Source organism: Labrus mixtus, chromosome 8 (assembly GCF_963584025.1).
Source record: "Labrus mixtus chromosome 8, fLabMix1.1, whole genome shotgun sequence".
Classification (NCBI taxonomy): Eukaryota; Metazoa; Chordata; class Actinopteri; order Labriformes; family Labridae; genus Labrus; species Labrus mixtus.
The window spans coordinates 26637789-26659907 of NC_083619.1; the positions used below are offsets into that span (position 1 = coordinate 26637789).

At 41.1% G+C, this 22119-nt stretch overlaps 4 protein-coding genes across 4 annotated transcripts; all 4 read right to left on the reverse strand.

Moving 5' to 3' along the window:
• Positions 1-2405: 2405 nt before the first annotated feature.
• On the reverse strand, positions 2406-5050 carry LOC132979550 (tripartite motif-containing protein 16-like). Its single transcript, XM_061045456.1, has one exon. It carries the CDS (start codon positions 4798-4800, stop codon positions 3121-3123), a length of 1680 nt encoding a protein of 559 aa, XP_060901439.1. The 5' UTR covers positions 4801-5050; the 3' UTR covers positions 2406-3120.
• Positions 2406-12089, reverse strand: LOC132979552 (tripartite motif-containing protein 16-like). Its single transcript, XM_061045458.1, has 3 exons — positions 12057-12089; positions 9420-11729; positions 2406-2638 (listed from the first exon to the last, which is right to left on the reverse strand). Exon 2 carries the CDS (start codon positions 11590-11592, stop codon positions 9910-9912), a length of 1683 nt encoding a protein of 560 aa, XP_060901441.1. The 5' UTR covers positions 11593-11729; positions 12057-12089; the 3' UTR covers positions 2406-2638; positions 9420-9909.
• LOC132978548 (mammalian ependymin-related protein 1-like) lies at positions 5872-7784 on the reverse strand. Its single transcript, XM_061043751.1, has 3 exons — positions 7778-7784; positions 7246-7506; positions 5872-6029 (listed from the first exon to the last, which is right to left on the reverse strand). The coding sequence occupies exons 1-3, from the start codon at positions 7782-7784 to the stop codon at positions 5872-5874; spliced, it is 426 nt and encodes a 141-aa protein (XP_060899734.1).
• Positions 12090-18935: 6846 nt separating the features above from the next.
• On the reverse strand, positions 18936-21833 carry LOC132979553 (tripartite motif-containing protein 16-like). Its single transcript, XM_061045459.1, has 2 exons — positions 21786-21833; positions 18936-21458 (listed from the first exon to the last, which is right to left on the reverse strand). Exon 2 carries the CDS (start codon positions 21319-21321, stop codon positions 19651-19653), a length of 1671 nt encoding a protein of 556 aa, XP_060901442.1. The 5' UTR covers positions 21322-21458; positions 21786-21833; the 3' UTR covers positions 18936-19650.
• Between the last annotated feature and the right edge of the window lie 286 nt (positions 21834-22119).

Genomic DNA, 22119 nt, shown 5'->3' on the forward strand with positions numbered 1-22119 from the left:
AGGAAGAAGAGGGAGGGGGAGGGAGACTTGTTTACAACAGAGAACATTTCTCTTTTAAAAACACTTCTCATTTCAGATTTTACGAGATGAACTCTTCTTTGAATCGGAGGGTTTGGAGAAGGCTTTCTGCCCCCAGTACTGCATGTTGTTTGTACAGCAGCTTAGAGGTTGCTCTGTTGTGAAAGTGCAATGCAGGCTTCATGAAAGTCATTCATTAAACTCATACATGTCTGTGTTGCATGCTGGGAAACGTATTTGTAATGCTTGCTGTGCAGGCGTCACTTTGCTGCCACCGGTGTTTTCTGAAGCAGCTTGTGATGACGATGAGCCCTCTCTGTGCAGATAAATGCAATTCTTCCTCTTGTCTTCAAATATTCTGCTTGTATGTATGCAACACTGAAGCCTGCTCCCCGCCTCCACACTCTGTCACGCTCAGAGCACGCAGGGCGGCGCTGACCACGGACAGACTGGCATTCTTCTCATGCTCACATTGATTTGAAGCTTCTCACACATAAAGCAAAAGTGAGTCGTAACTAGTTAGTGAATTAAATGTTATTAGAATCAAGAATAGAAAACAGCAGCCAGCAGTAACTAAGTGACTCATAGGCTGTTTCTGTGACAGCCGGCGCTTACTGAAAGAACTGGTTTAATCCTGCATTCACACAAAAACAACTTCCAAACTCAGGAAAACAAACGGTCACAGGAGCATTTAAACAGTTTCATCGTCAGAAGTCATTAATTAGATCTTTGCTGAATAAAAACTCTTCTTGTGTTAACTCATCAGACAAACGATTGTGACCTCACAGACATTTATGTAACAGAAGAATTCAGCGAGATTATCCCTTTTAAGTATCTAAGATTGAAGGTGAGGGCATTCAGCAGCCGGACTCCGACATCCTCTCGACGTCGGGGTCGCTGATGCCCAGCTGCAGGTTGAAGAAGCGGGTGGAGTTGGTGACGCTGCTGTTCCTGGCGGAGGTCTCCTGCACGGGGTAGCAGTCCTTCAGGGTGTAAACGCCCACCCAGGTCTCATCTGGTGGAGAGACGAGAAAAGGTCACAGCAGCTCTAAGAGGAACTGGAGGTTTATATCCAGCAGAAGTTGCTCCTTAAATCTGATGAAGCTTCATTTTTATTGTGAAGCAGCTGCAGGAAGAACGTACACAAACACTGGATTCAAGCAGCACGGACACTTTGTATTTTAAACTTCCCACAAAATTTAAAAGATGTTTAAAGGCTTTTGTGATTTTTTGATCCAGCAGATGTCGCCCTTGAGCACCAGCATGAAACCAAAACAACTTGCGCTGCATTGTTGTGTTAGCATGCTAATGCTAGCGATCTTTATTATGCTCGTATCTTCACACTGCATGTAAATTTAAACTTATTTCAAGATATATAACTAAAAAAAAATAAAGGTCTGAACTGCTTGTAAAAAGTGAAAATAATATATTTATGCAAATTTGACTTGATGACACCTTTTAACATTTAAACAAGTTAAATTTTCTTGCTGCATTAGCAATATTTTTACAGATTAAAAGCAATCCAGGTTTTATTTTGTATCTTGAAGAGGTTTTTCTGGACCTGTACGGTGATTGTGTCTTTTAATAAGTGTATTGTTGACTAGAAATTACATAAATACACTTGGTAATATGGAGAAGAATGGCAGCAGAATCCAGGGACAGATGTATATGAATGAAGATCAGAGGGAATTAGTGAATAACTTTAAGTAGTTTGACTTCTTTTCACTCTCTTCTGCACAAACTGAGTTCAGGTGCTTAAGTGGATCTTTACGTCCCTGGTTAGCAGGATGAAGGCGCCCTCTTGTGGTGATTTTTACTCTCTGCAGGAAGCATCTGTATTATTATCCTCCCTTGATATCTATCACACCGCTCAATGTAAATACTGTTACAACTCTTCCTCAAGTAAATTAACCCATCTGTTACATATATATATTTTATTATAAGTTATCTCAGCATGTTTGCTCGACCCAACACTGCACTATTCTCTCATCGAGCCTTGTACGTGTTAGTCTTTGCTTACATTGTGTTTATTGTTGTAAATTAATTTTGTACTTTTTGTGCATAGAGAGTATCGTTTTAATGAAGTCAAATTCCTTGTGTGTGAAAGCATACGCGGCCAATAAAGCTGATTCTTCTTATTTTGATGCTGCATTCAGGACACATTGGAAATATAGGAAAGAAAAGTCTGTCAAAATGTTTTTAGATGTCAAAATGTTAAAGAAAACTCTGCTCATTCCTCAAAAGCAAATCTTTTTTAGTGAGGAGAGCTGAAAGAACAGAGTGAGTGACAGACGCTCTTCAGCTCTAAACACCAACACATGAACAAAGTGACTGAGTTTGACTCTCCATCAGCTTCTTACGACACCCTGCAATGAAGACGAGAAGAAAACATTTTGTTCATGTGTTTATTCAGGAAGTCAAACTTCAGTTTGTTCAAACATCAAATCAGTAAAGTGTGTTCAATGTCTCTTGTTCAATCATTTCATGAACACATTCACTTCATCCACACAATCAGTTTGTTTGATCAGAATCTCTCACTCAAAAGAAAACTATGATTTATCTCCTTATTGATTTAATCAGGAGGATTACAGTTTTAAAATACCTCAGAGGACATTTTTTACTTTGAATATGAACAACAACTTTTTTTGTGACTAACTCATTTCTTTAAGTGTGATTTTATAGATCTTCTACAAATGTACAAAGTGGTGAGAAGAGAAAATCAACATTAAAGAAAAGTTTGCTGCTCTCTCTCTTCAGACTCATGAATCAGAACAGAAACAACAGCATATAAATGTATGAATACAAATAATCAAACATGGAGAGCGGAGAGAAGTTGATATTTTCACGCAGAGAAATGTCAGTTCAGGTGAACAAAAGTCATCCTGAGCAGTGAAAGAGTCCACGGCTAAACAGACACAGGAAGGAGAGTCACTTAAAGACACTCAAACATTTACAGAACAGACGAGAAGAGGTCAAAGGACCGCCCATAAAGTTTGATTGACAGGTGACGACGATCAGATCTCAGCAACGAGCGTGGATAAAAATCAAGTTGAAGATTTAAAACACAGCAAGTTAAACATCTGTCTCATTAATGACTTCTGTCTATTTCAGTTTACACAACTCAGCAGAGTCTCCAACATAAACAAACCTGAGTCCAGCATGTAGAGGCTGAGTGAATGTGGTCTGGACTCTGTGGAGGAGAGTCATGGTTTCAGAGATGCTGTAGAAGGACAGAATACCTGCTCTGTGATCCAGGTACACTCCTACTCTGGAGGACTGAGGACCTGAGACAGGAGTGATGACTTTGTTGTAACAAAAGATATAACTGTTGTTGTAACAATATAACACCCAAGATTTGTCATTACGTCCAAACCTACATTCATCTGAGATCCCTGCTCTGCTGATATTCTTGTATGTGACTGCTACAGAAACTCCTCCTGCTCTTCTCTCCACCTCCCAGTAACAACGTCCAGTCAGACTCTCTTTACTCAGGACCTGAAACCAATCAGTGAATCTGTCTGGGTGACTAGAATAAGACTGATGTTTACTCATTACTGTTACTTTTCTGTTCTCATCAGATAATAACAGCTGTGTGTGTGCTGTGTTTGGATCCAGTGTGATGTTACATGAATATTTTAAGAACTCAGCTCTGGTCTTGGGCTCTGGTTCTGGTCCTGACAGTAAAACATCCACTTCAGTCACTGTCTGTGAGATGTTTGTCCATTTCTCTCTCAGGACGTCCTGTAGTTTATCTCTCACTTCTGACACAGCCGCTGTCACATCCTCAAAGAACCTCAGAGGACGGATCTTGATGCTGGATGAATGTGTAGATTCACTGAGTGGTGACAGTGAGGGGTAGTCGTGTAGAAACTGGTTGTGATCTTCTGTGTGTGAGAGCTTCTCCAGTTTAGCATCTTTCCTCTTCAGCTCAGTGATCTCCTGCTCCAGCTTCTCCTGAAGCTCTCTGACTCGACTCACTTCAGTCTGCTGCTGGGATCTGACCTGCTGCTTCACATCAGAGCGTCTTTCCTCCATGAGACGGATCAGCTCAGTGAAGATCTTCTCACTGTTCACCACTGTTTTATCAGCGGAGCCATTGATAGCCTCCACCTCCTGTTTGAGCAGCTTCACATCTTTCTCTCTGTCCTGGATTCTCTGCTGGATGTTTTGTCGACTCACCCCGAGCTCTCTCTGCCTCTCGCTCCTTTCTGCTGCAGCTGAGACTGTGTCATGACCTTTGTGTTCGTCCACAGAGCAGAGATAACAGATAGACTGCTGATCAGTCCGACAGAACATCTTCATCACCTCATCATGACGAGAGCAGACGTTCTCCTGGAGCTTCTTGGAGGGCTCCACCAGCTTGTGTTTCTTTAATGGAGCTGCTTCAAAATGAGGCTGGAGGTGTTTCTCACAGTAAGAGGCCAGACACTGCAGGCAGGACTTACAGGCTTTCAGTTTCCTCCCGGTGCAGACATCACAGGCCACATCTTCAGATCCAGCATAGCAGTGATCAGCAGGAGCAGCTTGGAGTCCAGTCTTCTTCAGCTCCTCCACTAAAACTGCTAACATGGTGTTTTTCCCCAGAACAGGCCTCGGTGTGAAGTCCTGTCTACACTGAGGGCAGCTGTAGATTGTCTTCTCATCCTCTTTATCCCAGTGGCTTTTAATACAGTTCATACAGTAACTATGTCCACAGGTAGTAGTCACCGGATCCTTCAGGAGATCCACACAGATCGAACAAGAAATAGTTTCCTTGCCCAGCTGAACTCCTTTCTGTGCCATTTCTCCTCTCGGTAACAACAACTATCTGAGTTTCTCTTCCTGAGAAATCAGACTAGCTCCACCTCTGATCTGCACAGCATGTGTTTGTTCAGTGAACGTCAGCTCTTGTTGGTTACACCCATCCTCAACTTGTAGATCTAAAGGGGAGGGAACCAGGAAATATAGAGTCAGAGTGGAGCTGGCTGTGTTTGAGAGCAGGAAGAAGAGGGAGGGGGAGGGAGACTTGTTTACAACAGAGAACATTTCTCTTTTAAAAACACTTCTCATTTCAGATTTTACGAGATGAACTCTTCTTTGAATCGGAGGGTTTGGAGAAGGCTTTCTGCCCCCAGTACTGCATGTTGTTTGTACAGCAGCTTAGAGGTTGCTCTGTTGTGAAAGTGCAATGCAGGCTTCATGAAAGTCATTCATTAAACTCATAAATGTCTGTGTTGCATGCTGGGAAACGTATTTGTAATGCTTACTGTGCAGGCTTCACTTTGCTGCCACCGGTGTTTTCTGAAGTAGCTTGTGATGATGATGAGCCCTCTCTGTGCAGATAAATGCAATTCTTCCTCTTGTCTTCAAATATTCTGCTTGTATGTATGCAACACTGAAGCCTGCTCCCCGCCTCCACACTCTGTCACGCTCAGAGCATGCAGGGCGGGGCTGACCACGGACAGACTGGCATTCTTCTCATGCTCACATTGATTTGAAGCTTCTCACACAAACAGCAAAAGCGAGTCGTAAGTAGTTAGTGAATTAAATGTTATTAGAATCAATAATAGAAAACAGCAGCCAGCAGTAACTAAGTGACTCATAGGCTGTTTATGTGACAGCCGGCGCTTACTGAAAGAACTGGTTTAATCCTGCATTCACACCAAAACAACTTCCAAACTCAGGAAAACAAACGGTCACAGGAGCATTTAAACAGTTTCATCGTCAGAAGTCATTAATTAGATCTTTGCTGAATAAAAACTCTTCTTGTGTTAACTCATCAGACAAACGATTGTGACCTCACAGACATTTATGTAACAGAAGAATTCAGCGAGATTATCCCTTTTAAGTATCTAAGATTGAAGGTGAGGGCATTCAGCAGCCGGACTCCGACATCCTCTCGACGTCGGGGTCGCTGATGCCCAGCTGCAGGTTGAAGAAGCGGGTGGAGGTGGTGACGCTGCTGTTCCTGGCGGAGGTCTCCTGCACGGGGTAGCAGTCCTTCAGGGTGTAAACGCCCACCCAGGTCTCATCTGGTGGAGAGACGAGAAAAGGTCACAGCAGCTCTAAGAGGAACTGGAGGTTTATATCCAGCAGAAGTTGCTCCTTAAATCTGATGAAGCTTCATTTTTATTGTGAAGCAGCTGCAGGAAGAACGTACACAAACACTGGATTCAAGCAGCACGGACACTTTGTATTTTAAACTTCCCAAAGAATCTAAAAGATGTTTAAAGGCTTTATATGTGATTTTTTGATCCAGTAGATGTCGCCCTTGAGCACCAGAATGAAACCAAAACAACTCGCGCTGCATTGTTGTGTTAGCATGCTAATGCTAGCGATCTTTATTATGCTCGTATCTTCAGACTGCATGTAAATTTACCTGAAATGAGCGTGATCTAGAAACACAGTTAAGCAGTGAGTACAGTATGTTATTCTTCTTTTCTCTAGTCCCTCAATTAAACAACTTTTATACGTGAGGGGAGGAGTCAGCCGGCTGTCCTGGCGATGTAAACAAACTGAAGATAGGACTCTGAAAACATCACAGACAGTGGGACTCGGGTGTTACACCCATTGTAGACAGTCATGACTCACAGAGTTATTTTCAGAGGAGATACTTGAAGTGTGAATAATCACATATTAAGCCTTTAACTGTTTTTAACACAGATGTCCTCCATGAAACACAAGGTGTTGAAAAACTGAGCAGATATGGAAGTGCAAAAGATCGTAGTCTGTTCTGACGACCCCTGACTGTGTCAGTGCTCCTCCTGTTGTCTTGTATCTCTCCCCACTCAGGTTGTCTTCAGGTAGAAAGGGGCAGAGCCAGTTAATTTGATGTCATGCACCTGGGCAGACTGGGCCTTGGTATATAAGCTGGTTTCTTAGTCTCTCTCTCTCTTGTCAACACTCACTTTGGTTGGTGGTCTTTGTTTAGCCACAACACCACACATTCACCATTGCCATCACCACTGATGGCCTGGATTGTGACAATGTGTTTACCACAGATAAACCTACTTTATGTAATTTGGAAGGTTTGATTTTGGTGTCAGGCTGGCTGCACCCTAAGCCGTCATTTCAGGAGGAGTGATCTGGATATTCTCTCCACCTGGATGTTCACATATGCACCTCACAGTGGGAGACTATCCGTGTCACTGGCAGTTAATACTGACTTATTTCTTTGATTATGACTTTCTGTCGGTGCATGTCCTTTCTGGTGTTGTGTTTAAAAAATATTTTAAAAACCAGGTTTACGTTGGCGTGCCGGCTTCCTGTCCGACCACTCCTGGACCTCCACGTTGTCCCCGGGGCCTCCGATGATGTACTGGTCCTCGAAGGTGGAGTTGGCTGGGATGTGGAAGGGATCCCAGGCCTCGGTCAGAGCGATCTTTGAGCAGTCCTTCGTCTTCTGGTCAATCTGGAACATCACCAGGCTCTGGTACAAAAAGATGTACTCGAAGAACCTGGAGCCGAGGAAGAAAAAGATGAAGAAGTGACATCTTTGAATGTATTCTTCTGGCCAAAACAACAGAACAAAACCTAAAAAGTATTTAATTTATAATCATGAAAATCAGGAAAACCTGAAACATCTGGAATGTTTGATAATTAATTAAAATGTATGGCATCATTTCTTTTGACTAATTGATTGATGGGCTTATGTTACAGCTCTAAATCATACCTTCTTGTTCCCATGTAGAGAGCTTTAACCAGGCCTGCCTTTTCTTTACATTTATTAGCTGTATTTAAAATATAAAAATATCCGCTCCGTGATGGCTCTATATTTCACTCTTCATCATTTTCTGAGTTTATATTTCTACTTTTATCAATCTACATCTGTCTTTTCTGTTGATATCACGATGGTTAATGTTATTTTCCAGCTTATTTTCCTGTCATATATGTGGGTAGGTGTGCCGCTCACTCGTCCATCACTCACTGAGTGAAGAGAGGAACTTCTTATACGCGACTCTCTAATCCCTAAAACCCTGAGTGAATGAAAGTTTGTCTTTTTGTTTCTTTTATCACAGTTTAATTTTGTAAAAAAATGTATTTATTTCCCTGAAAACTCTCCTTTTTAATTGGATTCATTATTTTTTAATGCCTAAAATAAGGCTAATAATGTCAAAAGCAGCTCAATACACTTATTGTAAACCATGGTCACCTGAAAAGTCTAGATAAACATCTTATTTCAAGATATATAACTAAAAAAGAATAAAGGTCTGAACTGCTTGTAAAAAGTGAAAATAATATATTTATGCAAATTTGACTTGATGACACCTTTTAACATTTAAACAAGTTAAATTTTCTTGCTGCATTAGCAATATTTTTACAGATTAAAAGCAATCCAGGTTTTATTTTGTATCTTGAAGAGGTTTTTCTGGACCTGTACGGTGATTGTGTCTTTTAATAAGTGTATTGTTGACTAGAAATTACATAAATACACTTGGTAATATGGAGAAGAATGGCAGCAGAATCCAGGGACAGATGTATATGAATGAAGATCAGAGGGAATTAGTGAATAACTTTAAGTAGTTTGACTTCTTTTCACTCTCTTCTGCACAAACTGAGTTCAGGTGCTTAAGTGGATCTTTACATCCCTGGTTAGCAGGATGAAGGCGCCCTCTTGTGGTGATTTTTACTCTCTGCAGGAAGACATCTGTATTATTATCCTCCCTTGATATCAATCACACCGCTCAATGTAAATACTGTTACAACTCTTCCTCAAGTAAATTAACCCATCTGTTACATATATATATTTTATTATAAGTTATCTCAGCATGTTTGCTCGACCCAACACTGCACTATTCTCTCATCGAGCCTTGTACGTGTTAGTCTTTGCTTACATTGTGGTTATTGTGGTAATTTAATGTTGTACTTTTTGTGCATTGAGAGTATCGTTTTAATGAAGTCAAATTCCTTGTGTGTGAAAGCATACGCGGCCAATAAAGCTGATTCTGATTCTTCTTATTTTGATGCTGCATTCAGGACACATTGGAAATATAGGAAAGAAAAGTCTGTCAAAATGTTTTTAGACGTCAAAATGTTAAAGAAAACTCTGCTCATTCCTCAAAAGCAAATCTTTTTTAGTGAGGAGAGCTGAAAGAACAGAGTGAGTGACAGACGCTCTTCAGCTCTAAACACCAACACATGAACAAAGTGACTGAGTTTGACTCTCCATCAGCTTCTTACGACACCCTGCAATGAAGACGAGAAGAAAACATTTTGTTCATGTGTTTATTCAGGAAGTCAAACTTCAGTTTGTTCAAACATCAAATCAGTAAAGTGTGTTCAATGTCTCTTGTTCAATCATTTCATGAACACATTCACTTCATCCACACAATCAGTTTGTTTGATCAGAATCTCTCACTCAAAAGAAAACGATGATTTATCTCCTTATTGATTTAATCAGGAGGATTACAGTTTTAGAGGACATTTTTTACTTTGAATATGAACAACAACATTTATTCTGACTAACTCATTTCTTTAAGTGTGATTTTATAGATTTTCTACAAATGTACAAAGTGGTGAGAAGAGAAAATCAACATTAAAGAAAAGTTTGCTGCTCTCTCTCTTCAGACTCATGAATCAGAACAGAAACAACAGCATATAAATGTATGAATACAAATAATCAAACATGGAGAGTGGAGAGAAGTTGATATTTACATGTAGAGAAATGTCAGTTCAGGTGAACAAAAGTCATCCTGAGCAGTGAAAGAGTCCACGGCTAAACAGACACAGGAAGGAGTGTCACTTAAAGACACTCAAACATTTACAGAACAGACGAGAAGAGGCCAAAGTACCGCCCATAAAGTTTGATTGACAGGTGACGACGATCAGATCTCAGCAACGAGCGTGGATAAAAATCAAGTTGAAGATTTAAAACACAGCAAGTTAAACATCTGTCTCGTTAATGACTTCTGTCTATTTCAGTTTACACAACTCAGCAGAGACTCCAGGAAACCAATCAAACCCGAGTCCAGCATGTAGAGGCTGAGTGAATGTGGTCTGGACTCTGTGGAGGAGAGTCATGGTTTCAGAGATGCTGTAGAAGGACAGAATACCTGCTCTGTGATCCAGGTACACTCCTACTCTGGAGGACTGAGGACCTGAGACAGGAGTGTTGACTTTGTTGTAATAAAAGTTATAACTGTTGTTGTAACAATCTGACCTCCAAGATTTGTCATTACGTCCAAACAAACATTCATGTGAGCTCCCTGCTCTGCTGATATTCTTGTATGTGACTGCTACACAAACTCCTCCCCCCCCCCACTTCACCTCCCAGTAACAACGTCCAGTCAGACTCTCTTTACTCAGGACCTGCCACCAATCAGTGAATCTGTCTGGGTGACTAGAATAAGACTGTTGTTCTCTCATTACTGTTACTTTTCTGTTCTCATCAGATAATAACAGATGTGTGTGTGCTGTGTTTGGATCCAGTGTGATGTCACATGAATATTTTAAGAACTCAGCTCTGGTCTTGGGCTCTGGTTCTGGTCCTGACAGTAAAACATCCACTTCAGTCACTGTCTGTGAGATGTTTGTCCATTTCTCTCTCAGGACGTCCTGTAGTTTATCTCTGACTTCTGACACAGCCGCTGTCACATCCTCAAAGAACCTCAGAGGACGGATCTTGATGCTGGATGAATGTGTAGATTCACTGAGTGGTGACAGTGAGGGGTAGTCGTGTAGAAACTGGTTGTGATCTTCTGTGTGTGAGAGCTTCTCCAGTTCAGCGTCTCTCCTCTTCAGCTCAGTGATCTCCTGCTCCAGCTTCTCCTGAAGCTCTCTCATTCGACTCACTTCAGTCTGCTGCTGGGATCTGACCTGTTGCTTCACATCAGAGCGGCTTTTCTCCATGAGACGGATCAGCTCAGTGAACATCTTCTCACTGTTCCCCACTGTTTTATCAGCGGAGCCATTGATAGCCTCCACCTCCTGTTGAAGCAGCTTCACATCTTTCTCTCCGTCCTGGATTCTCTGCTGGATGTTTTGTCGACTCACCCCGAGCTCTCTCTGCCTCTCGCTCCTTTCTGCTGCAGCTGAGACTGTGTCATGACCTTTGTGTTCGTCCATTAAACAGAGATAACAGATAGACTGCTGATCAGTCCGACAAAATACTTTCATCTCCTCATTATGACGAGAGCAGACGTTCTCCTGGAGCTTCTTGGAGGGCTCCACTAGCTTGTGTTTCTTTAATGGAGGTACTTCAAAATGAGGCTGAAGGTGTTTCTCACAGTAAGAGGCCAGACACTGCAGACAGGACTTACAGGCTTTCAGTTTCCTCCCGGTGCAGACATCACAGGCCACATCTTCAGGTCCAGCATAGCAGTGATCAGCAGGAGCAGCTTGGAGTCCAGTCTTCTTCAGCTCCTCCACTAAAACTGCCAACATGGTGTTTTTCCTCAGGACAGGCCTCGGTGTGAAGTCCTGTCTACACTGAGGGCAGCTGTAGATTGTCTTTTCATCCTCTTGATCCCAGTGGCTTTTAATACAGTTCATACAGTAACTATGTCCACAGGTAGTAGTCACCGGATCCTTCAGTAGATCCAGACAGATCGAACAAGAAATCGTTTCCTGACCCAGCTGAACTCCTTTCTGTGCCATTTCTCCTCTCGGTAACAACGACTGTCTGAGTTTCACTTCCTGAGAAATCAAACTAGCTCGACCTCTGATCTGCACAGCATGTGTTTGTTCAGTGAACGTCAGCTCTTGTTGGTTACACCCATCCTCAACTTGTAGATCTAAAGGGGGGGGAACCAGGAAATATAGAGTCAGAGTGGAGCTGGCTGTGTTTGAGAGCAGGAAGAAGAGGGAGGGGGAGGGAGACTTGTTTACAACAGAGAACATTTCTCTTTTAAAAACACTTCTCATGTCAGATTTTACGAGATGAACTCTTCTTTGAATCGGAGGGTTTGGAGAAGGCTTTCTGCCCCCAGTACTGCATGTTGTTTGTACAGCAGCTTAGAGGTTGCTCTGTTGTGAAAGTGCAATGCAGGCTTCATGAAAGTCATTCATTAAACTCATAAATGTCTGTGTTGCATGCTGGGAAACGTATTTGTAATGCTTACTGTGCAGGCGTCACTTTGCTGCCACCGGTGTTTTCTGAAGCAGCTTGTGATGACGATGACGATGAGCTGAAATGAGCGTGATCTAGAAACACAGTTAAGCAGTGAGTACAGTATGTTATTCTTCTTTTCTCTAGTCCCTCAATTAAACAACTTTTATACACGAGGGGAGGAGTCAGCCGGCCGTCCCGGCGATGTAAACAAAGTGAAGATAGGACTCTGAAAACTCTGAAAACATCACAGACAGTGGGACTCGGGTGTTACACCCATTGTAGACAGTCATGACTCAGAGTTATTTTCAGAGGAGATACTTGAAGTGTGAATAATCACATATTAAGCCTTTAACTGTTTTTAACACAGATGTCCTCCATGAAACACAAGGTGTTGAAAAACTGAGCAGATATGGAAGTGCAAAAGATCGTAGTCTGTTCTGACGACCCCTGACTGTGTCAGTGCTCCTCCTGTTGTCTTGTATCTCTCCCCACTCAGGTTGTCTTCAGGTAGAAAGGGGCGGAGCCAGTTAATTTGATGTCATGCACCTGGGCAGACTGGGCCTTGGTATATAAGCTGGTTTCTTAGTCTCTCTCTCTCTTGTCAACACTCACTTTGGTTGGTGGTCTTTGTTTAGCCACAACACCACACATTCACCATTGCCGTCACCACTGATGGCCTGGATTGTGACAATGTGTTTACCACAGATAAACCTACTTTATGTAATTTGGATGGTTTGATTTTGGTGTCATGCTGGCTGCACCCTAAGCCGTCATTTCAGGAGGAGTGATCTGGATATTCTCTCGACCTGGATGTTCACATATGCACCTCACAGTGGGAGACTATCCGTGTCACTGGCAGTTAATACTGACTTATTTCTTTGATTATGACTTTCTGTCTGTGCATGTTCTTTCTGGTGTTGTGTTTAAAAAATATTTTAAAAACCAGGTTTACGTTGACGTGCCGGCTTCCTGTCCGACCACTCCTGGACCTCCACGTTGTCCCGGGGGCCTCCGATGATGTACTGGTCCTCGAAGGTGGAGTTGGCTGGGATGTGGAAGGGATCCCAGGCCTCGGTCAGAGCGATCTTTGAGCAGTCCTTCGTCTTCTGGTCAATCTGGAACATCACCGGGCTCTGGTACAAAAAGATGTACTCGAAGAACCTGGAGCCGAGGAAGAGAAAGATGAAGAAGTGACATCTTTGAATGTATTCTTCTGGCCAAAACAACAGAACAAAACCTAAAAAGTATTTAATTTATAATCATGAAAATCAGGAAAACCTGAAACATCTGGAATGTTTTATAATTAATTAAAATGTATGGGATAATTTCTTTTGACTAATTGATTGATGGGCTTATGTTACAGCTCTAAATCATACCTTCTTGTTCCCATGTAGAGAGCTTTAACCAGGCCTGCCTTTTCTTTACATTTATTAGCTATATTTAAAATATAAAAATATCCGCTCCGTGATGGCTCTATATTTCACTCTTTATCATTTTCTGAGTTTATATTTCTACTTTTATCAATCTACATCTGTCTTTTCTGTTGATATCACGATGGTTAATGTTATTTTCCAGCTTACTTTCCTGTCATATATGTGGGTAGGTGTGCCGCTCACTCGTCCATCACTCACTGAGTGAAGAGAGGAACTTCTTATACGCGACTCTCTAATCCCTAAAACCCTGAGTGAATGAAAGTTTGTCTTTTTGTTTCTTTTATCACAGTTTAATTTAGTAAAAAATGTATTTATTTCCCTGAAAACTCTCCTTTTTAATTGGATTTATTATTTTGTAATGCCTAAAATAAGCTGGTTCAGTCTCCAAGTGAGGCCTCTATTTTTTTTTTATTACTTATATTTTATTTGCTTTTCTTAATGAAGATACATCAAAATAAACACAGTATACAATCTTTGGTGTCAGTTAACAATAGTCAGTTTAGCCTCCTTTTAAATCGTCCATTCTCTTCAGACTTTGTGATGGGTTTTAAAGTCAGTCCACTTTATCCATTTTCCTTGGCATGCAGATTGTTGTAGTCTTAAACTGTGTGTAAAGCTCTCCATATCATGTAGTTTTTCAACAATGTCCAACAAGTTTCTCCGAGTGGGGGGGTCCTCCTTACACCACTTTCTTGTTATAGCTTTCTTTGATGCCACCAGTAGTATTCCAGCCAGGTATCTGTCTTTGCTTTGTATATTTTCCTGTGTTAAATTTCCCAGATACAGCACTTCACAAGTCTTAGGAAGTTCATAACCTAAAATTGCTTTCATTCCTTTCCACACTTCATCCCAGTACTCAGTCATTTTCACACATTGCCAAAAAACATGAGCGTGATCAACATTGTGTTCCCCACACTGTCTCCAGCAAGGCTGTGGGACAAGTGAGAATCTTCCTTTAAGTTTTTCTATTTCTCACCATATTTTAATACAACACTGAAATGACTCTCTTGACTGTACCTCTGTATGCATTACATATTGTTACAATCAATCTGTTTAATTCACATGGGGAATCCGGCTTTATCTCCTTTTTGTATTTGTAGGTACATGTAGAAATCTTTGTTCTCTAAGTCATATTCTCTCCTTAGTTTTAGAAAACTTTTGATTTTTCCTTTTTCAATGAATGTGTCAATTATTGTTATGCCTCTATCTGCCCACTGTTTAAACCTCTGGTTTAGAGTCCCTGGTTTGAAATTAGTGTCATAGGCCATCCAACTCAAAATCTTTGCCTCCAATTTGTATTTCTTAACTACTTTAAACCAGATTCCTAAGGTAAACCCAGTGATTGAATTCAATAATCCCTCCTTTTCCTTATACATGTTTCTGTTCGCAATCATACTCTGCACGTGGCACCCTTCTATGTTCAACTCAATCTCCTCCCATCCTGTAAAATAATTAGCATCACACCAACCTATCAAGGGCCGGAGTTGAGCGGCATAGTAATATTCTTGGAGGTTAGGCAGTGCCAAGCCTCCCTCGTCTTTGGGTATCTGAAGTGTAGGGAATCTAATTCTCGGTTTATGCCCATTCCAGATAAATCGTGATTTTTTTTTGTCCCACTCTTGAAACTGAGAGGGAGGGATTTGCACCGGCAAACACTGAGTCTTGGTAGCACATTCATCTTGATGATTTCAATCCTTGAGCTGAAATCTAACATATACTAACCATCTATCCATATCCTTAAACATTTCCTGGTTAAGGGGTTTGTAATTAATTTCAAACAATTTGGATAATGTATTTGTAATGTTTATTCCTAAGTAATGAATTGTTCTTTTGCTCCAGTTGAAATTATATGTTTGTTGTATTTCTTTAGATGGTGAGTAATTAAATGGCAAGATCTGTGTTTTCTGCACATTTAGTTTATATTATTTAACCATAATTTTCCAATAGTGTCATCAACTTTGGAAGACAGGTGTCTGGTTGTTTTAGATGAATCAAAACATCGTCTGCGAATAGCCCAATTTTGTGCTCCCTGCCTCCCACTTCCACCCCCTTTATTTCTTCATTTTGCGTTATTGCTTGAGCGAGCGGCTCAATAAAGATTGAGAAGAGCGTAGGGGACAGACAGCAGCCCTGTCTGGTAGACCTTTCTAACTTAAACTCTCTGGTTAGACTCCCATTTATTTTTATTCTTGCCCTTGGATCCTGATATAATGTCTTAATGCAATTAACTGAGTCTTGCTTGAACCCAAATTTCTCCACGCAGAGGAATAAAAACTTCCAGCGAACGCTGTCGAAAGCTTTTTCAGCATCCAAACAAATTAATATAGCACTTTCTCCTTTTCTTTGTATTTCTACAATTATATGTAGCGTCTGTTGGGCCACGCAGGCTTAGGACAGTCTGTTTCTTTGAGTTATTTACTGAGATCACAAAGAGGCCTAAAAGGACTCTTTATCCCAGAATCCCCTGCGGTACTTCACAACTACGTGTGACGTAAAGGGGGGACCGGAACCTGAGGTAAACCCACAGGCAGCTCCAGTCTTTAAAAGCAATCACCAGGCATTGCTTCCTTCTCTTCAAGTGTGGTCTGCCGACACCAGAGGACACCCTCTCCAACAAGATGGACTCCAGCATTCGAGACAAAGCCTTTCCTCCTCTTGGCTTACATAGATTAAACTCCAGAGCTGAGGTTGCTCAGTGTAGGTAGCTCTTCGCATGCTGAATTCAAGCATCAGAGGATTCAGCTGACTACTTCCACGGCATATTTTTAGGAGTTTTGGGCGCAATCAGATGCTATCAGGTTTGAGCAAAAAGAAGAGTTTCTTTCCTTTGATTTTTCGTAAGACGTCATTGAACGCAACTGGACAGGAGCGCTGAAGGAAGCCCACTGATCCCTGAATCCACAAGGACACATAAAGAACTCGGCTCCTGTAACCAGAAGACCCTATAGAGCAACGCTCTGGTCGAAGATCTGAATCCCGCTACCCTCCTCCTACATCTGCCACGAAGGAACCCTGCCTGAATCTGATCATTCAACATTCAACAGAGTGACGATCTAACCAACTTTGCAACGATCACCAGGAGTTACCCCAAGTAAGAGCTTTGGTCTGGGCAGAAATAGTTTCAGAAATAGTTGTTTCTTTTATAACCACTGATAATTATGCATCATTGTTGACGACACGTCACATTCTGTTTATTATCTGTTGTAAGCTGCTGCATTTGTTTTATTGTGATGAACTGCTGTGTTCACCTATATGTGTAATGCTGTGCTAGTTTACCTTCAGTCAACGGCTTTCACAATCAGAAAGACCAGTGTACCTGCCGTTGAATCAAAGTCCGGCCACTGGCTTTCTGGTGTTTAAGTAACAGTTACTGAACTCAGCTCAGAGAGCTCAAAACTATTTCAAAAGGTAACCACACGGCTTCCTTTGTTGTCCACCATTTTGTCCACATGTGACGAAGTCACATGGTGCATTGTCTCTCTCCACCATCTTGTTTTCTCTCTCTCTCTCTCCTCTACACACACACACACACACACACACACACACACACACACACATTTACACCTCATTCACAAGGTTTGCTTGATAATGTTTGTTGCTTAGATTAGTTTATAATAGTTATTTGTTTGATTAAGTTCATTGATTTTGGATTGACGTTGCTTTGTTTAAATAAATTCTGTTATAATTTCAGAGAGCAGTTGTTTGTGATTACTGGTGTATTTACATTGTGATATAAGCTGGGTGCGAAGGCTTTGTGTACGGATCTCACGCCTTCAATTTATTAAATATAGTTATTAATTATTAATAATATTATTAATTAAATAACTAATCTGAGACTGATTTGAGTGATATTTTGGTTATATTTCCCTGAGTACAGGGTGGTGCCCCAAAACGAGATTAAACATAGTTTGATGATATTTTATTTATATTATTAATAATTAGAAATAATTATTAAAGAATATAACCAAAGTTGACTTGATACAACCCCAACACGTCCTTCTTATATTATCTTGCATCTGTCTTCCCTTGATAAAACCCGATTGATCTTCATGAATCAATTCTGACATAAAGGTTTCAAATCTATTACATAAAATGGATGTGTACAACTTGTAGTCACAATTTAGCATCGATATCGGCCTATAGTTTTCACATAATTCTCTGTCTTTACCTCCTTTGGGAATTACTGTGATAATGGCCTCTTTCCATGAGGGAGGTAGGTTTCCATTTTTTAATGTTTGATTAAATGATGCTAGTAACATTGGATTTAGTTCCTTTCTTAACATTCTGTACCATTCAGGTGAATAGCCATCGAAGTGAGGCCTCTATTAACACTAAAACCTTACTAAGAACGCTAATAAGGTCAAAAGCAGCTCAATACACTTATTGTAAACCATGGTCACCTGAAAAGTCTAGATAAACATCTTATTTCAAGATATATAACTAAAAAAAATAAAGGTCTGAACTGCTTGTAAAAAGTGAAAATAATATATTTATGCAAATTTGACTTGATGACACCTTTTAACATTTAAACAAGTTAAATTTGCTTGCTGCATTAGCAATATTTTTACAGATTAAAAGCAATCCAGGTTTTATTTTGTATCTTGAAGAGGTTTTTCTGGACCTGTACGGTGATTGTGTCTTTTAATAAGTGTATTGTTGACTAGAAATTACATAAATACACTTGGTAATATGGAGAAGAATGGCAGCAGAATCCAGGGACAGATGTATATGAATGAAGATCAGAGGGAATTAGTGAATAACTTTAAGTAGTTTGACTTCTTTTCACTCTCTTCTGCACCAACTGAGTTCAGGTGCTTAAGTGGATCTTTACATCCTGGTTAGCAGGATGAAGGCGCCCTCTTGTGGTGATTTTTACTCTCTGCAGGAAGCATCTGTATTATTATCCTCCCTTGATATCAATCACACCGCTCAATGTAAATACTGTTACAACTCTTCCTCAAGTAAATTAACCCATCTGTTACATATATATATATTTTATTATAAGTTATCTCAGCATGTTTGCTCGACCCAACACTGCACTATTCTCTCATCGAGCCTTGTACGTGTTAGTCTTTGCTTACATTGTGGTTATTGTTGTAAATTAATGTTGTACTTTTTGTGCATAGAGAGTATCGTTCTAATGAAGTCAAATTCCTTGTGTGTGAAATCATACGCGGACAATAAAGCTGATTCTGATTCTTCTTATTTTGATGCTGCATTCAGGACACATTGGAAATATAGGAAAGAAAAGTCTGTCAAAATGTTTTTAGACGTCAAAATGTTAAAGAAAACTCTGCTCATTCCTCAAAAGCAAATCTTTTTTAGTGAGGAGAGCTGAAAGAACAGAGAGTGAGTGACAGACGCTCTTCAGCTCTAAACACCAACACATGAACAAAGTGACTGAGTTTGACTCTCCATCAGCTTCTTACGACACCCTGCAATGAAGACGAGAAGAAAACATTTTGTTCATGTGTTTATTCAGGAAGTCAAACTTCAGTTTGTTCAAACATCAAATCAGTAAAGTGTGTTCAATGTCTCTTGTTCAATCATTTCATGAACACATTCACTTCATCCACACAATCAGTTTGTTTGATCAGAATCTCTCACTCAAAAGAAAACGATGATTTATCTCCTTATTGATTTAATCAGGAGGATTACAGTTTTAAAATACCTCAGAGGACATTTTTTACTTTGAATATGAACAACAACATTTATTCTGACTAACTCATTTCTTTAAGTGTGATTTTATAGATTTTCTACAAATGTACAAAGTGGTGAGAAGAAAAAATCAACATTAAAGAAAAGTTTGCTGCTCTCTCTCTTCAGACTCATGAATCAGAACAGAAACAACAGCATATAAATGTATGAATACAAATAATCAAACATGGAGAGTGGAGAGAAGTTGATATTTTCACGCAGAGAAATGTCAGTTCAGGTGAACAAAAGTCATCCTGAGCAGTGAAAGAGTCCACGGCTAAACAGACACAGGAAGGAGTGTCACTTAAAGACACTCAAACATTTACAGAACAGACGAGAAGAGGTCAAAGGACCGCCCATAAAGTTTGATTGACAGGTGACGACGATCAAATCTCAGCAACGAGCGTGGATAAAAATCAAGTTGAAGATTTAAAACACAGCAAGTTAAACATCTGTCTCGTTAATGACTTCTGTCTATTTCAGTTTACACAACTCAGCAGAGTCTCCAACATAAACAAACCTGAGTCCAGCATGTAGAGGCTGAGTGAATGTGGTCTGGACTCTGTGGAGGAGAGTCATGGTTTCAGAGATGCTGTAGAAGGACAGAATACCTGCTCTGTGATCCAGGTACACTCCTACTCTGGAGGACTGAGGACCTGAGACAGGAGTGCTGACATTGTTGTAACAAAAGATATAACTGTTGTTGTAACAATATAACCTCCAAGATTTGTCATTACGTCCAAACAAACATTCATGTGAGCTCCCTGCTCTGCTGATATTCTTGTATGTGACTGCTACACAAACTCCTTTCCCACCCCACTTCACCTCCCAGTAACAAAGTCCAGTCAGACTCTCTTTACTCAGGACCTGCCGGTAATAAGTGAATCTGTCTGGGTGACTAGAATAAGACTGATGTTTACTCATTACTGTTACTTTTCTGTTCTCATCAGATAATAACAGCCATGTGTTTGCTGTGTTTGGATCCAGTGTGATGTCACATGAATATTTTAAGAACTCAGCTCTGGTCTTGGGCTCTGGTTCTGGTCCTGACAGTAAAACATCCACTTCAGTCACTGTCTGTGAGATGTTTGTCCATTTCTCTCTCAGGACGTCCTGTAGTTTATCTCTGACTTCTGACACAGCCGCTGTCACGTCCTCAAAGAACCTCAGAGGACGGATCTTGATGCTGGATGAGTGTGTAGATTCACTGAGTGGTGACAGTGAGGGGTAGTCGTGTAGAAACTGGTTGTGATCTTCTGTGTGTGAGAGCTTCTCCAGTTCAGCGTCTCTCCTCTTCAGCTCAGTGATCTCCTGCTCCAGCTTCTCCTGAAGCTCTCTGACTCGACTCACTTCAGTTTGCTGCTGGGATCTGACCTGCTGCTTCACATCAGAGCGTCTTTTCTCCATGAGACGGATCAGCTCAGTGAACATCTTCTCACTGTTCCCCACTGTTTTATCAGCGGAGCCATTGATAGCCTCCACCTCCTGTTGGAGCAGCTTCACATCTTTCTCTCGGTCCTGGATTCTCTGCTGGATGTTTTGTCGACTCACCCCGAGCTCTCTCTGCCTCTCGCTCCTTTCTACTGCAGCTGAGACTGTGTCATGACCTTTGTGTTCGTCCATTAAACAGAGGAGACAGATAGACTGCTGATCAGTACGACAAAATACTTTCATCTCCTCATTATGACGAGAGCAGACGTTCTCCTGGAGCTTCTTGGAGGGCTCCACTAGCTTGTGTTTTTCAAAGACAGGTAGTTCATAATGAGGCTGAAGGTGTTTCTCACAGTAAGAGGCCAAACACTGCAGACAGGACTTACAGGCTTTCAGTTTCCTCCCGGTGCAGACATCACAGGCCACATCTTCAGATCCAGCATAGCAGTGATCAGCAGGAGCAGCTTGGAGTCCAGTCTTCTTCAGCTCCTCCACTAAAACTGCCAACATGGTGTTTTTCCTCAGGACAGGCCTCGGTGTGAAGTCCTGCCTACACTGAGGGCAGCTGTAGATTGTCTTTTCATCCTCTTGATCCCAGTGGCTTTTAATACAGTAACTATGTCCACAGGTAGTAGTCACCGGATCCTTCAGGAGATCCAGACAGATCGAACAAGAAATAGTTTCCTGACCCAGCTGAACTCCTTTCTGTGCCATTTCTCCTCTCGGTAACAACGACTGTCTGAGTTTCACTTCCTGAGAAATCAAACTAGCTCCACCTCTGATCTGCACAGCATGTGTTCGTTCAGTGAACGTCAGCTCTTGTTGGTTACACCCATCCTCAACTTGTAGATCTAAAGGGGAGGGAACCAAGAAATATAGAGTCAGAGTGGAGCTGGCTGTGTTTGAGAGCAGGAAGAAGAGGGAGGGGGAGGGAGACTTGTTTACAACAGAGAACATTTCTCTTTTAAAAACACTTCTCATTTCAGATTTTACGAGATGAACTCTTCTTTGAATCGGAGGGTTTGGAGAAGGCTTTCTGCCCCCAGTACTGCATGTTGTTTGTACAGCAGCTTAGAGGTTGCTCTGTTGTGAAAGTGCAATGCAGGCTTCATGAAAGTCATTCATTAAACTCATAAATGTCTGTGTTGCATGCTGGGAAACGTATTTGTAATGCTTACTGTGCAGGCGTCACTTTGCTGCCACCGGTGTTTTCTGAAGCAGCTTGTGATGACGATGACGATGAGCTGAAATGAGCGTGATCTAGAAACACAGTTAAGCAGTGAGTACAGTATGTTATTCTTCTTTTCTCTAGTCCCTCAATTAAACAACTTTTATACACGAGGGGAGGAGTCAGCCGGCCGTCCCGACGATGTAAACAAAGTGAAGATAGGACTCTGAAAACATCACAGACAGTGGGACTCGGGTGTTACACCCATTGTAGACAGTCATGACTCAGAGTTATTTTCAGAGGATATACTTGAAGTGTGAATAATCACATATTAAGCCTTTAAC